The 16259-nt window shown below is 45.7% G+C and overlaps 2 protein-coding genes and 1 non-coding gene across 6 annotated transcripts in view; 2 read left to right on the top strand and 1 right to left on the bottom strand.

Annotated features, from left to right (window-relative positions):
- The window catches only part of MCF2L2 (MCF.2 cell line derived transforming sequence-like 2), a 259359-nt gene extending 246526 nt beyond the window's left edge, over positions 1–12833 (top strand). For 2 of the 4 annotated variants that reach the window (XM_047731445.1, XM_047731474.1), the window contains 3 exons: positions 8096–8140; positions 11039–11154; positions 11542–12833. In XM_047731445.1, coding sequence (XP_047587401.1) covers positions 8096–8140; positions 11039–11154; positions 11542–11655 — 275 coding nt within the window. In that variant the 3' untranslated portion in view covers positions 11656–12833. The remainder of the gene's footprint in view (positions 1–8095; positions 8141–11038; positions 11155–11541) is intronic. The other 2 variants (XM_047731452.1, XM_047731463.1) reach the window with 2 other exon arrangements.
- On the top strand, positions 5172–8038 carry LOC125100969 (MICOS complex subunit MIC26-like). The gene has a single exon (XM_047731559.1). The coding sequence runs from the start codon at positions 7068–7070 to the stop codon at positions 7662–7664; it is 597 nt and encodes a 198-aa protein (XP_047587515.1). The 5' UTR covers positions 5172–7067; the 3' UTR covers positions 7665–8038.
- Positions 12834–13793: 960 nt separating the features above from the next.
- Positions 13794–13900, bottom strand: LOC125089685 (U6 spliceosomal RNA). The gene has a single exon (XR_007124016.1). It is a non-coding gene; the product is annotated as a U6 spliceosomal RNA (small nuclear RNA).
- Positions 13901–16259: the final 2359 nt, after the last annotated feature.

Here is a 16259-nt window from a genome sequence, read left to right as displayed (position 1 = left end):
ACAGGAAAATGGTCACGTAATAAGTAATTGGATATGCAGTCTTGGTCAACAAATATGAATGGCAATGCTATTTAATAAAGCAGTGATTGTCAGGGCACCTGGATAGCTTAGTCAGTTAAGTGTCTAACTCTTGATTTTGGCTCAGGTCATGATCTCAGTGTTATGAGATTTAGCCCCGCATTGTGCTCCATGCTGGGTGTGAAGTCTGCTTGGGATTCTCTTTCTCCCTCTGCCTCTCCCCTCCCCCAAATAAATAAATAAAAATAATGCAGTGATTTCCAATTAGGGTATATATGTGTGATCTAAAGTTTTGTATTTGGGAAATACAGACCAGGAAAAATAAAGTCTGAGAAAAATCTTGACTGGTGAGGGTTCATAGAATATAATATAGTTCCTAAATTTGCTTTGCATGATAAGGTCTATCCTTCAATGGGATATAGCAGAATCTCTGTGAGGTGTGAAGTTTTTTTGTTTTGTTTTCCATGGATATCTTGTAATGGCTTATAAAAAAAAAAAAACTTTTTTAAGAAAAGAGAAAATCAGATTTTCATCTCCTAAATAATTGGCTTTATCCCCCAATACTGTCTCTAATCCAGTCACATCCTGACTTCCTTTTCTATTTTGAAAAGCTCAAAATGAAGGAAGACCCCTGATATCAGACTCTCCTTTCAGCTGGGACCCTACAGATGAGTAAAATGTATATTGATAATTCCATTCCAGGTTATTTATTTAACAGGCAACTCTTCAGATTTTCAAGGACTATATTTCAAGGACTGAAGACTATTGGAAGATTGAGCCTATCAACCTTATCTACAGTATATTTTGTTCTTGAAACCTTTAACTCCTTTTTTCATGTGCCAAGAATCCCTTAAAGAGATTTTTAAAAGACCCCTTGCTTGAAGACCAATACTCGCATACATTGGTCAACGCAGTGGCATAATCTATAAATTTAGAGATGTGAGCTGTTTGAGGGAGTTGTAACTCCTTCACCTAAAGCATAAGGATGTGGTTTGTCCAGGTGCCTTTCTTCTTTTCCTTCTGTACCCTGCTAATTTGAAGTGACCAGACTCAAAGGTGCAAGGTGAGCAGAAGAATGGATAACAGTTAAGTGTGTCTTAGTGTAGACTTGGCTGTAGACAGTTTACATTTATGTGTGGCTGTGTGTGATTGTGCTAGGAGAGCAGGCTGATTTCAGAAGTCAGGAAGATACAAGGGAATAACCACAATGTTCATGTGAACTTTGATGACTTTTTCACGAATTAGTTTTACAAAAACCAGTCAGCTCTTCAGAAGATTGGCGGAAACCTCAAAACAAAACAAAGTGAAAAAGACCTCAAAACAAGAAGCAGAACTCAAGAGTTACAGTGTGAAAAGTAGTCTATAGTACACTGACAACACCAAATGCTGGTGATGATAGGAAGCAATAGGAACTTTCATTCACAGCTGCTGGTGGCCATGCAAAATGGCACAGTTTGACAGTTTCTGACAAAAACTAAAAATGGTTTTACCATACAGACCAGCAATCATATTCCTTGGTATTTAACCAAATGAATTGCAAACTACAATATATCCATACAATGGAATATTATCCAGGAATAAAAAGAAATGAGCCATCAAGCCACAAAAAGACACGAAGAAACAGAAGTGGCAAATTGTTAAGCAAAAGAATCCCTTCTGAAAATACATACTGCATGATTCCAACTGTTTGACACTCTGGAGGAGACAAAACTATAGAGACAGTAAAACGATCCATGGTTACCAGGATATGGGGGAGAGGACATGAGCAGGCTGCACACAAGAGATTTTTAAGGCAGTGAAACTTCTGTATGAAATCATAATGGTGGAGCATGAAATTGCGCATTTGTCAGAACGCATAGAACTGTCCAGCACAAAGAGTAAACCCTAATGTAAACTGTGGGCTTTAGTTAATAATAATGCATCAGTGCTGGTTCACTAATTGTAACGAATGTACCACATGAATGCAAGATGTTAATAATAGGAGATACTGTGTAGGGAGCCAGTGGAAAGGGGTGATTGGGAATACTCTGCCTTTTCTGCTCAATTTTTCTGTAAACCTCAAACTGCTCTAAAAACAAAATCTATTCATTTTTTAATAAAAAAAATATCCACACACTGTAGTGTCATAGGGCCTGAAGACACCCACTGGCCAGTTGCTGTGAGGTTAGCTGCTAGCAGCTCTCAGTTGTGCCCTTCGGAGGATTGCCGACTAGAGCTGACCAGAGCTGTCCAGCCAGAAAAATGCCTGAGAAGTTATGGCTTCCTTCAAGGACAACTTATGGCCAGCCAGCAAATGGCTGACTGACTCGGGGTGCCATCTATGGTCTGGGTTTGCCAGGAGATCAGGCTGGCACCAGACTTAAGCAGAGCCCACTTTTCCCTGCCCTGTCTTCTGTCCTCAGTGCTCTGACAGGTTTCCTCTGAAAGCCCTTTCTCCACCACTCACTTGTACAACCTGCTTCTGGGAAACCTGACGCAAGGCAGAACCAGGAAAGGTCCTATAAGGATGGGATTCTGGTGTTATTAGGTCACTTGCTGGCCAGGTGACAATGAGGATTCCATTGCTCTGGTTAGGTAGAGTGTGGAAAGCCCTGGGCCCTGGTTTGTGGTAGAGGTTCAGTGACTAAGATCTTCACCTGTGGTGACATCTGGGGTCATATACAGGGGGATAGGGATGTACTAGTTGGTGCGAAGTCTCTACATTTGAGAAGTCTGGGGAGACTATTAAGTATCAGGAGCACAGAATTTGGAGGCTATTGCTAAGTACCATGGGTGCACTGAAGAGAGTGAAGAAAGGGGTGACCTCAGATTTACCACCAATTTAAAGCCCCATCTGAGAATCAGAGGGCTTCCTTGCCAACGTTCAGCCTCTCATCTTCTATAGCATGGCAGTGTGTGAGAGAAGGGTGAATTCTCAGCCTAGGCAAATCTGCTGCCTGATCATTTGGGGCTCCTAGTGCTAGTAGAAGAGCAGGCAGTTCATGCCCTGATAGGGAAGATGAGGGACTGTAATGCTTGAGATAAGGACATCTGGGTCTAGGACCCAAACCCCCTGCTTATGGGCTGGTATAAGTGTCCCACCACCCCCTTGTTGGGAGAAAGATCCTTCTCCCCCCAAAGATCATGCAGAATCCTCAAATGAGACATGCAAGACAATGCTCACCCTTCTCAAGTTTCCCCACCATCCTTCCAGAATAATAATTAGCATTTAATTATAACGTGATCTGACTGGGGAAGAAGCGCAGAGACCTACAGACTCAAGCTCAAAATGTGAGGATCTTCATACTGTGTTCATGCCCATCAGAGACCATCCATTGCAGAAAAGGTGCCAGACAACTAAACTGACTGGATGACTTGGCCAGCAGGTGTCAGCTGGCTTTCTCCTTGGTACGCCAGTACCTGCACGGTTAGCTCAGAGAGACTGCTTCACAGCAGAGTGGGAAGCTATGCATGGGCCCAGCAGCATGGCCTTCCTGTTGTCAAGACCAACAACCACTGCTGAATTTCCACCTGGCCAGCTCAGACGGATGCTGAGCTCCCAGTTGGATACTATCCCTGGAGAACGGTTGATGCCATCAGACCCCCTCTAGGCTGGAAAGTACAATAATTCACTCTGAGCAGGGTTGACCTGTGTGCCTTTCCTGCTCACAGTGTCTCCATGCGTCACTGTTCGAGGACTCATGTAGCATCTGATCAACCATACAAAATTGCTCTAATGGACAGACTCAGCTGTAGAAATATGACCGCAGGATTGACCTACAGTCCTTCCACACACCACCCCATTTAGAAGCTGCCAGCCTGACAAGAGGCATGGAATAGCCTCTTGAAAGCGAGGATGTGCAATAATTTAGACATGACACTGTGGGGTTGGGGTGCTAATCTTCAGGGTGCAGTATATACCTTAAACCCATGGTCATGTTATGGCACTGTGCCCTCAGTAAGCAGAATATGTGAATCTGGGAGGCAAGAGGTTGAATGAGTTGTTACCTTATTCATTACCACTCTCTAGGGACTTGCACAGGGCATTTGTCTTCCCCATCCCTGCAGCTTTGGTCTCAGTGAGTCTAGAGGTCTTGGTTGCCAAGGGGGAGTTTGCACCAGGAACACAGTAAGAGTCCTGCTGAACTTGAGTCTATGCCACCTGCTGTGGCGGCTGGTCTTTAGGTTGTACTGTTACTACCATCTCCTCCCACTCGTTCTAGGTACCCTGCCTTCTCATCAGCACAGTGGCTGTCCCAGGCTCTTGTCTGGCTATTGTTCTTTACTCACCCATTTACAGTGACAACTGGGTGTGGAGGTATTGGGGGATGTCCCAGTGGGTCACCTGAGTATGAGGCACATTCCTCTCTGACACTGTTAGGTAACAGCTTGACCTCCTCATGATGAGTAGGAGCAATTACTTCCTCCCGTGTGGCAACTGCTTTCTTTGCCTGCATGGCTTCTGGCATGAGGACAGAGTGGAGGGACTCCTCATGGTGGTAGGGGTAAGGCCTGGACAGGGGAAGAAGGCACAGAGGTGGGAGCTCTCCTAAGAACCAAAGCAATTTCAAGATGGGACTGTCACAGAACAGAGGAGTATGCTCTTTCTGGTGCTATTGGTTGACATGAAGGAGTGACGCTAATAGTATTTTACTAGCCAGAATTGCACTGAAAACTTTGAATTCTGAGTTTAGTTGCACCCCTGGTTTTCAAAACCCTGGCTGTTGAAAGATAGGTAAAATGAGAATGACCACTGTGCCACAAAGGTAACAGAAGTTGAGACTGTCTACTAATCCTTAGCTACAGGCCTAAGTGCAGGCCTGAATGTGGGTCCCTTGTCTAGTTCCCCAGGGTCTTGGGGGTTGGGGGAGGCTGCTTTAGTATCTGTGGGCCATTTAGTGCAACACATAAGGGTTGTTTGCTGATTTGGGGGGATTTCCTTTTAGGCCTAGACTTGGTTACTTTTATTATTTTGTTATTTTGTTGTTATTCAGAATGATTTCATGTAGTCTTATGATAAAGAAAATATGGTCTGGCAAACAGTCTTCTCTGGTGAGATTGTGGGTTATTTTAGATACCTGACCAATAAGTTTTCAGTATTTTAAGCTTCATTTTCTGATTATAAAAAATATATATGCAGATTATAAAAAATTTAGCAGGTAACGAAGAAAAGGACAAATAAAAGTATGAATCAAACATTACTGGAAATAATCACTGTAAATATTTTACCCCAAACTTTTCATCTATAGAAATGCATATTTAAAAAAATTGGAGCCATAATACATGAACAGGTTAGGGGTCTTCATATTTTAGTCTTCTTGAAAAATTTCTATTACATTTCTGGTAAAATGGACAAGCTCTGACTTACTCCAGCTAACTACATCAGCTTGTCCTACTACCCACCTGTGGGCCTGTTCCAACTCAAAACATATGATGGCAGCTCACTGCTGAGCTTGGTGGTGGTTTCCCAGTTCTGCAGTTTCTTTGACCTCAGCTCCTAGCAGCTCTGAACATCCAAGACAACAAGCTCAGACTGCCCTAGAAGCTGGCAAGGATTTTGGCAACAGAAAACACACTTAAAAAATAAATTAAATCAATCAATCAATAAATAAAAGATGCCGTGAGAATGTGTGCAATCTGAAAGTTATTAATTGAATGCTTAGGAGTGATTACTTCTTCTTGGCCAAAGGCAAGTTTGCCAAGGAAATGGACACTTTAGATATAGATCAGCTCTGATGTCCACATTTACACCCCAGGCCACCAAGCAAACAATCCTAATCCAGCATATTACCTGTGGCAATAACCTGGAGATGTCTCCTGTCGCGTGGGCTGCAGAGAGCTGCTGGGGTGCATTAGGCATAAGGTGACCCCATTAGTTAACTCCCAGAAGGCAGAGAAGGACCGTCCTTAACAGCACAGCATAGTGGTGAAGAGCTCACAGCTCAAACCCAGCTCTGGGTTTTTGGATGAATTATGTCACTTCCTTGTGCTTAAGTCCTTTTCATCCTTTATTTGATAAAATGCAGATGATACTGAATAGTCTTACTGTGAGAATTAAATAAGATGAAGCTTTCAGACTAGTGCCTAGATGGCTCTTTGCATATTATCATTAACAACTTGTTAACCACATTCTTTCCTCCAGGGAAGGAAAGGAAAGGCTTGTCCATGATTTTAAACCAGGTCTCCACTCCCCTGCCCCTCTAGTGAAAATGTGATAGAGGTGGCCTTAAAAATTTTTGCATGATTGGGACACCTGAGTGGTTCAGTTGGTTAAGTGTCAGACTCGTGATTTCCTATCAGGTCAGGATCTCAGCGTCCTAACATCAAACCCTGGTTAGGGCTCTATGCTCAGTGTGGAGTCTCCTTGAGATTCTCTTCCCCTCTCTCTGCTCCTCACCCTGTTTGTGCGAGCATGCAGGAGTGCATACTTTTTAAAAAATTTTTTTAAGTTTTGCATAATTGTAGGAAATAGTGAAAAATCCAGTTTGAAAGAAAAATAAAAATAGTTTGCCCATTTGAAATCGGCAGGGTAAGGAGCAGCCATGGAACAAGTGGACTCTACAGTGGTCCCATTATGCCATCTAGTGGACAGCAAAGGAAAGGCATGATTTTATCTTCAAAGGTAGTAACTTACCCAAAACATGTATATTGATGAGGATAAAAACTCACTAATAGGTTCACATGTCAATAAATTTCATTCAATTTTTAAATCAACATAAAAGTTCAGAGTTCTATACACTAAGTGCTAAAATTAAATTCTCAAAACCACTTAGGAGTTATGTGATGTATGCTAGAAAGATCATCCACTGAAGGAAAAGAGAATACACACCAGACCTTACTAGCATGAATTTTCACAGCCCACCTTGCCCATTCTTCTTATCCTTCTCCACCAACATTCTTCATGCTTATTCTGGTACATATACTTGGAGTGCCCCCAGAGACTCAGAGTGTACCTACTCAACGCACCACTAGCCCTTGATTGGTACCAGAGCCATTCTGCTCATTTTCCAAGAATGCAACTATCACTTAAAATTTTGCTGTAATCGGCCAGAGCCACCTCTGCCAGCAACATGTTCAAGGTAATTCAGAGGGCTGTGGGACCGGCCAGCCTGAGTCTGCTCACCTTCAAAGTCTATGCGTCACCTAAAAAGGACTCACCTCACAAAGCTTCTGTGAAGGTTAATGAGCTTTCACTCTACTCGGTTCCTGAGGGTCAGTCTAAATATGTGGAAGAGCCAAGGACCCCACTTGAGGAAAGCATTTCACATCTCCGACATTATTGCGAGCCGTATAAAAGTTGGTGTCAGGAAATGTACTCCCAAACTAAGCCCAAGATGCAGAGCTTGGGTCAATGGGGGTTAGGCAGCTATGAATATCTCCAAAATGCACCTCCTGGATTTTTTCCAAGACTTGGTGTTATTGGTTTTGCTGGCATTGTTGGACTTCTTTTGGCTAGAGGCTCAAAAATAAAGAAGCTGGTATATCTGCCTGGATTCATGGGACTTGCTGCCTCTCTTTATTACCCACAACAAGCCATCGTATTTGTCCAGGTCAGTGCGGAGAAATTATATGACTGGGGTTTACGAGGATACATAGTCACAGAAGATTTGTGGAAGGAGAACTTTCAAAAGCCAGGAAATGTGAAGAATTCACCTGGAAATAAATAGAATGCTGCATGCTCTGCCCATTTTAATCAGATATAGGTAAACATTGGAAACTCCATGGGGTAAACCAATATTTCTACAGAAAAATGGCAGAGAAGTCAGTACCGAATGTAGTAAATTGGCTTTCTTCTTCAGGATAAACTATGCTAGGCTTCTTTGTTATCTTGGGTGATACCATACTACAAGTGGACTAATCGAAAATCCTTTCACCTAGAGAGAATGTCTAGCCTCAGAACTTGTTCTCATGTTGTTATTTATGTACATAACTAAAATTCCAAATTAAAAAAAAATTTGCTGTAATCAAATTGACTGTTTTTCGAGGACCCATGTGTTTGGTTTTGTTTTTCGCGCGCGCGTGTGTGTGCGCGCACGCGTGCACATGTTGTTTCCTTTCAAAGCTGTTTATTACTTTTATAATTTGTTTTCTCCTCCAGATATTGATGAGGGTGAAGACAATGGCAAACAAATCTCCTCAAAAGGTGAGTAATAATAGCATATTTGAAGTACCCACAGCTGTTCTGAAACCTTCTCTTTAGTATTATTGTCATCACTATTAACCATAATAATAACAGGTGTTATTTATTAAATTCCTAAGGTGTATCAGACATTTTACTTTATAAGCCCTTTTTTTAATATTGATCTCAAAACTGCAATGGATATTATTATCACTATTGTTATAGACAAGAAAACGGATGCTCAGAGAGACCAAGTGACTTACCCAGGACCACACAGCTAGTAAATGAGTGACAAAGTCAGAACTACCCTCAGGTCTCACTGACTCCAAAATCTCTGCTCCTACCACTGGACAATGGGCCTTCCATTTATTCACTCGTAGGATCTGTCAGACTCTGAGCCCAAGATTCTGGGGTCCCCGAGTGCTGTCACCTTTATAGGAACTAAGACTTAGTCCCTAAAACCCCTGAGAGCCCATGGCCAGTGAATCCAGGAGGAAGGGCTTCAATATGCAAATGACAGAGATGTAGCAAAACTCAGACTGGGAGCTGCGCTTTTGTCCCCTGCACTTCCGGCTTTAATAGATGGACCTTCTTCAAGGTGTGCTGGTTCTGAGTATGCTGAGTCTTTCCCAGGAGCTGGGGGGGCAGGGGGGCGGGGTACTGGGAGAATAGGATATAGTCTCTGCTGCCAAGAGCCTGGGACCCATGGGGGAGATGCAGGAGGGCTCGCTCAGAGCAGCTGCCGTTTGTGTAAGAAGAAATTCTGTCTTGAAGAGTCTTACAAGGTGATTGTGGGGTAGCCCATCACCTCCACAGTCCCTCTCCTCCTCTGTCTCCCATAATAGAATGGGATAGAATAGAATAGAACACAATGGAGTAAAATACAATAGTAGACTAGAACAGACTAGATCAGATCAGAATATCATACCTGTAAGGGGAATATTTTTCCATAAACTTGTTTTCATTTCAGAGACATGTTATGTGTGTCCACTGTGTTGGATGGAAAATGGGCATCTCTCTGGAGCTGCTTCTAAGGCGTATAGACAACTTTGGTTTAGACTAAACTGGGCGGCCTGAGGGACTCCAGGCCTCCCCCACCCTCACCCATGGTACCAGGAATGAAGGAGGCCTTGTGTGCTGACAGTCCCCAGGCAGGAGGTGGCATCTGGGTCATGAAGCACTGGGAAGATCATTTCTTTCCAGGCTCAGGCAGATCCTTCCTGAAGGCAGGAAAAGGCCCAGGTGACCTTGAAATGATGCAGTCAACCTGTGGCCAAATGTGTGAGAGGTCCCCTTTGGCAGCCCTGTGCCGGGTTGAGGGTCCCCTTTCCTCTGGCTGGGCCCACAAGAGAGGGGAAACCTGCTACCAGTGCCTGGTCATCATTTTACTCCAGGTGTCACCTACTGCAGAGTGGCTGGAACTGGCTGTCAGGTGTCTAAGCTGCACCATCGCCCCCCTAGTCCTGCTGCCCCCAGGCCCTGAGTGCTCCATGGTTGCCTGAGGCCTCAGGCCAGGCCCTACCCCTGCCCTCCCAGCAGGTGGCTCTGGGGTCCCCCCCACCCCGCTTTGTCTGGGGCACTGAGGCCACGGACCCTGGAAACATCATCTTTCTGTTCAGACAGGGGGTTGGGGAGAGGGTGGTCCAGAGCAATGTCTCCAGTGTCTTCCCTTATAGCCTTTTAGCAAGACTGCCATTCCTCATCCTCCCTGTCTGCTCCCTGGTGTAAGGGGGTCTGGGTTGGATGACTGCCCTAGAGAGATGTCTCTGGGTGTTACTGTGGATGGATGCCCCTGAATCCTGTCTGGGGGAGGGCAGTGGGAGGCAGTTCCCTGAACCAGTTTCTCCTCTACCCTCAACCCCTCACCCTACCATGTCCTGGGACTAGAAATCAAACCAGGTTTGCTGCAGTCTGAGAGCACTGTGTCCAGCTGCCTTACAATCCTCCAGCATCAGGTGGGGTCCCTGGAGGCCTTCAGGAAGGGGCTGCCTGGCTGCTCTGGGGAGAGCCCTCGGCCCCAGAATGCAGCTTGGGAGGTCTCTGGGCAGCAGGTATAAGCGTTCCCACATGTGCCCTTCCTGCTCATTGGTAAAACTGTGCCACCACCCCCAACTGTAGGCTCCTTTGGGATTCCCGTGTCTAGGATCCCCCACTCCCCATGCCCTGCTAATGCCCTTCAAGGCCTCACCCCAATCTCCACCTGAACAGAAACTTGGTCCTACACTCAGATTCCTGCGGGATGGATTACTCAGCTGCCGCTCAGCCATTCAGTCAACAGAACTTGGCCAAATGATTATTCCTCCCTCGTCTCAGTTTCTCATCTGTGAAATGGAGCTAAAGCTCTTACAGGGTTATGTGAAGCTTAACTTTTGACCGACTGGCACTCCAGCAGGCAAAAAGAGTGGCTCAGTGTTTGGGACGTTGCTGTTCCCCTCAGTGTCTAGCAGCCCCAGGGACATGACAGGTGCACAGTGACATGACTGGCCCATTAATGAATCAATTCATTGGAGAGAGAGGCAGGATGTACTTGCTTCTCTGACTTCCCGTGGGGACAGCAGTGACAGAGGTTACCATGGTAATGGGAAATGGGCAGTAATCAGGGGAAAGAAAAGGGGGCAAGGGGAAAAGAAGGGAGGGAAGAAGGATGGAGGGCAGGAAGGTCGTCAAGCACAAAAAGACAATGACCGTTTTCTTGGAGGACAAGGAGTAGGACTATGAGCACCATGTAGACATGTCTTCTCAGTCACACACACTCAAAGAATTTTGAGCTGGGAGAGGGAAACTGGAGATCAGAGACCTCTACTTCCGCCCCCAAGGTGAGGCAGTCCAGGTCCTGGGAGATTGGGAGTTAGAGATGGGGGAGAATGGGTTCTTGGGGACAGGAACTGCCTGGAACATCTGGCCATCCCCTCCCCCACACAGCAGGCCAAATTCTTCCCTTTCTCCAAGGCTGCTCCAGCAGAGAGTTCATCTCCATGGAAACCTCTGAGGAGCCTGAAGGTGCAGAAGAAATGGAAAAGGAGAACAGTGCTCTGAGTGTAATTTATGTTTTTCTTACCTCTTTCATTTTTCTCCCTCATTCCTATCCATCAGCTTCTCCTTCCTGCCTCTTCCTCTCCGTTTCCTCTCTCTCGCCCTTTTCATAATTCTCACCCAGAAGGACCAGGCCTAACTCGAGAAGCTGAGGTCACTGAATCTGCAAAGTGCCTCAGACCCTCCCAGACTAGCATGGCCCCGTCTCCTTAGCAATGCACTAGTTTCTCATCATAAATACGGGGCTCCTGCCGGAATCCTGCGTGGCCCTGTGGGAGAGCTAGGGTGGGCTCCAACCTGCCCCCGGGAATTACTGCTCGCACCTGGCCCGGGCTCAGGCACTCCCCGGCGTTGCCAACTCTGAGTGTGTACCACTGTGCCCTCCCTTACAGCTCTCCGGACTTTTCCAGTTGGACGACAGTTATGAAACGTGTTCCTCCAAATCTGTCCCGGAAACGGGAGAAAGCATCCAGGGGAAGAAAGAAGGTGGCGATGAGGACATGTGAGTGTGAAAGAGGAAAGAACAGTAAGCGAACTGGTTAGCCGTTGCTCCCCTGACTCATGTTGGAATTTCAGGACAACAAACAAAACTAAGCCAGGGTCCACTGGCTTAGTGGACCCTGCGGTTGGGGGGGTGGGGAGGGGACACAACTAGCTTACGGACATAAGCAGTGCGGGCGAGGGAAGGATGCCTGAGGACCCTCTCCCCAGAGAACTGACACTGGTACCAGACCCCCGCGGCTCCCCGCTCGGCCGAGGCCCCCAGGCCGCCTTCGTTCCGCTCACAGGCTGCGGCGGCCGCTGAGGGCCCGGCCCACCCTTACACAGAAAGCAGCCAAGGGGCCTCGGACCCTCCGAATCTGTCACCCTGGCGCGGGGGAAGGTCCACGACCACCTTCCAGAAGACTAAGGAAGGGTCCACGGCTTGCCCGGGGAGCCCACCCTCCAGGTATGAGCCGCGGAGAAACTGGAAGCTGCTCTCCACGCGCCTGCGCAACCTCCGGGCGGTGGGCAGAGAGACCCGCAACCTCCCAAGCTCGCTCCACAGGCGCCTGCGCGGGGACTAGGTGTGGAGGCCGGCGAGCCTCGAGGCTGTTCACACGCCTGCGCGAGCTCCGGAGAACCCCGGAGAACCTCGCGAACCCCAGAGCCGCTTACGCGCATCTGCAGAGGTTAGCGAAGCCCAGTCCTGGACCGCTCTGCCCAAGGTTTCTCAACGTTGCACTCAGACTTTGGGGGCTGGGGAATTCTATGTCGGGGAGGGGAGGGCAGTCTTACGCATTGTAGGATATTTCACAGCATCCTTGGCCTCTTCCCGCAAGATGCCAGTAACAGCCCTCCCACCCGTTCACCCAAATTATGACAATCAAAAATGCCTTCAGACGTTGCCAATTTTTTCCCGGGGCGGGAGTGGGGAGATCCGTTGAGAATCTCCTCCCCGAGCCTTGGAGGAGCTGAACCTCTACAGGGGCAGCCCTGTGCTCTTCTCCCTGAATCCCCACAAGAACGTTCCTGTGGTGTTTGTGTTACTTTGTTCCAAGATTGTATCCTTTCAGAGAGGGTTGGTTCCAAGTTAATGTATGAGGTATTTCGTTTTAGATTTATTGGTTTTAAAATTAGTTTCAGTTATTTTCAGTTATTTTTTATTTTTCGTTATATTAGTTAATTTTTAGTTAACCTCTATTTTTAGTTTTCTAGTTATTTCATTTTATAGCTTTAAAGTTACTTGTTTATAAATATTTTATTACTTATTTAGCTACTAAAAATTCACTGCAAGTTCTTTTTTTTTTTAATTTTATTTATTTATTTGACAGAGAGAGAGATCACAAGCAGGGGGAGTAGCAGAGGGAAAGGGAGAAGTGGACCCTATGCTAAGCAGAGAGCCTGACATAGGGCTCCATCCCCGGACCCTGGGATCATGACCTGAGTCGAGGGCAGACGCTTAATGACTGAGCCACGCAGGCGCCCCTCACTGGAAGTTTTAAAATTATTTTTGAATTATTTTCAGAAAAAAGTGTTTTTAATTATTTTAGAGTTTTTCTCTTGTTAGTTTTAGTTATTTATAGTCACAGTTATTTTTAGTTATTTTAGAGTGGGGTTGTTTATTTTTATATTCATTTATTATCTTTTAGTTATTTGGTTTTAAATTATTTTATTTTCAATTGTTGCATTTTTGAACATTATATTTCCTGAATTTTTCATTTTCAGAGTTTTGAGATATTAGTTTTGATTTATTGTCAGTTATTTATTCTCAATTATTACTTTTCAGTTACATCTTTGCCACTTAAATTTTTTTTCTGTTCTGTATTTTTACTTCTTTCATTTTCAGATTTATTTTCAGAATTATTTAATATTAGAATTATTTTGTCTAGGGGATCCAAACAAAAGAGAGACATGACATCAGTTATTTTAACACAGAATTTAGTATAAAGAATTGTTATCCAGATATTGGAGAGTTTAAGAGGGAAAAAAATGATAATGTGATACCATGGAGATGTTAACTGCAAGAGGCTGCTACCAGCCCAAGGGCTGAGGGAGCAAAAGGAAGAAATTGGAGGTGGCCTTGCAAAGCTGGGGTTAGTCCTCTGAGGAGGAAGTGCTGCCCCATAGGACAGGTGTCCCAGGAGCTGGAAGTTAGTCTGGGATCTGCCAGCTGGTGCTGGTGTCTTTGCGTGTCATCCTTGCGCAGGGGCCATGCTAATCTTCTCTGTATCGTTCCAATTTTAGTATATGTGCTGCCGAAGCGAGCACTGGTGCTGGTGTCTTTGAAGCGGGTGGGCAGGTGGGGGTTGGTAACTGAAACCAGATATTGCTCTCAGAGTGCAGACCAGTTGCTAGGCGGATGCTGACAGGAACTCAGGTGCACAGAGGTCCCTCTTCCCCCTTCTGTCCTCTGGTCAGTCTGCTCTATTGGCCAGGCTTCACAGGGAACAGCTGGCAAAAGAGGTGAGTGGCCCCAGCCCACAAAGCAGAGATTAGAAGGGTGGGCTGAAAGCTAAGAAATCACGGCTAATAACCAGCACCCTGACCTTTAGAGTCGTTTAGTTTTAAAGCTAGTTTTGGATTTAGTTAGTTTTGAAATTGTTAGCGTGATTTGATTAACTTTTCACTGGACGTGGGATCTGGCTAAGTTTTTGGTTCCCTGATTTGTTTCTGGAATGGAGTGGGAACTTCTTAAACATCTGAGGACTGTCTCCCATGTGACTCAAGAAAATCACTTCAGAATTCAAGAAAACAAAAATAAGTACCTCACTTTGTTCATAAAGAAGCCCTTTGACTACATGGCCAAAAAAGGGCAGAGACTAAGGGACAGACCATCAGGGAGAGGCTCTTCAGCAAAATTGTCCAACAGAGTGTTCTTTGAAAATTTTCAGGAAGTTATGTTGTGGAGCTATCCTCTTGTGCCCCTTTCCTAACAACAAAATATCTTTCTCAATGGAGTGTGTTTCACATTTGTAGACTACAATATTGATTGTTTGAACACAAAAATAAAGTTGTTTCCAAACCCACAGGAAATCTTATTTCCTTCTACTTGCATTGTTTTCCATTTTAGCCATAGAACATTTATTTGTTTGTTTGTTTGTTCAGTACCTATTTCCTGAGCACCCCTGTCCTCAGGAAGGTACTGGCATCAGGAAAGACCAGGAACGCATGCAGATGAGTGAGAAGGTCTCTGTACATGTGATGTGGAAACATCATCACAACACAGTGTGACAAATAACATGTGGGCATGGAACCCTGCTACTGACTTCCTGATGTAGTCAGGGATGATCTGACTTCAGGGCCGGGTCTCCTGGAGCAGGCATTTTCTCCAGGTGGAGAAGGAGAAGAACATCCTGGTCATGCACAGACACAGAGGCATGGAGAAGCGATGCATGGCAGGGAGGATGCTTTGACAGAGGCCGCTAGGCCACAGGGTTCAGAAAGGCACTAAGGTTAGGGCTGGCCCTGGTGCTTGACAGATAGAACCTCATTTGGTCCACACAGCCAATCTGCAAGAGAGTAGGAATCAACCTCAAGAGTCAATGCTTTTCCTGGTCTTACCGTTCCAGTCACAGCCTAGCAGGTTCTCTGACTTGTCATTTCTGGAATTTTTCAGCTCATTTCTGGCTTTATCCTTGGTCCATTCACTCCTCCCCACTTACCCTTGGAGGTGAGTCCCTCCATCCTCTATCTTTTGATTCCTGCTTCTTAAACATCGGTGGGGAAGGAGGAGGGTTGAGACCAGCCAGCTGTGAGGTGCCAGTGAGGCCAGCTGCAGAGGAGGCAGACAGAAGCAGAGGAGAGTCCCTGTGGGGTCTTCTAGGGGAGTTTTGCTGACCAGCACGGTGGGAACTGAGCTCTTAGTGAACAAATCATAACCTACAACTGCAAGCAAAACCCCTTGAAAGTTTGTGGGGATGCCTTCCCAAAGTGGGGAGCCTGCTTTACAACAAGCCCAAACCCGTGAATTAACAGATTGGGATTTTTAAAAGCACACAGGGCCCTTTGTTGCATGAAGAGCACTGGACAGGTTTACCCAGTCTAAAGAAAGTAGAGTCCTTCCCAACCTATGATGGCATATTTTCACACTTTTTTATAGAACACATTCTTTCAGTCAGTCTTGAGTATGTTTCTCAGCACACTTCTCTGCTTTGGCTCTCTGGTCATCTTATCAATCACCATATACATTTCTCCAAGAGAATATTTAAGACTCGGAGCTGGACAGAAGAATCTCTGGATTCTATCAGAATTATCAGAAAACACATCACTTGGATCCTCTTCAGCACTTGACCATTGACTAGCCATGTGCCCGCTATAGGAACAGCCCAAAGCTTTCTCAGTCCTTTGGACATCAGTCATTTTCTGAATTTACGAAACCAGCCACACTTGGTGGTACTGGCAGAGTGCAAAGTGCTCAAACCCCCGGGCCTCACCTGAGGAGCCTCTCCCCAAAACTTGCATCACAGTGGACAACCAGAGGAACCATGTCAGGACCAGTCCTCATTGCTGATGATGCCCCCGGGTGCTCTGAGGTAGCCCACTCTCACCTTCCACTCTGGCTCCTTTGGCTAACCCCCACACTTTTGCTCTGCTTATAGGTGTCCTTTCAGAGAAACAACAGAAATAA

The sequence above is a fragment of the Lutra lutra genome, chromosome 1 (assembly GCF_902655055.1).
Source record: "Lutra lutra chromosome 1, mLutLut1.2, whole genome shotgun sequence".
Lineage (NCBI taxonomy): Eukaryota > Metazoa > Chordata > Mammalia > Carnivora > Mustelidae > Lutra > Lutra lutra.
This window is presented reverse-complemented; position numbering and strand designations above follow the sequence as displayed.

Bases quoted from the DNA above. Each gene is read 5' to 3' on its own strand.
- LOC125100969 (XM_047731559.1), top strand. From the start codon at position 7,068: ATGTTCAAGGTAATTCAGAGGGCTGTGGGACCGGCCAGCCTGAGTCTG.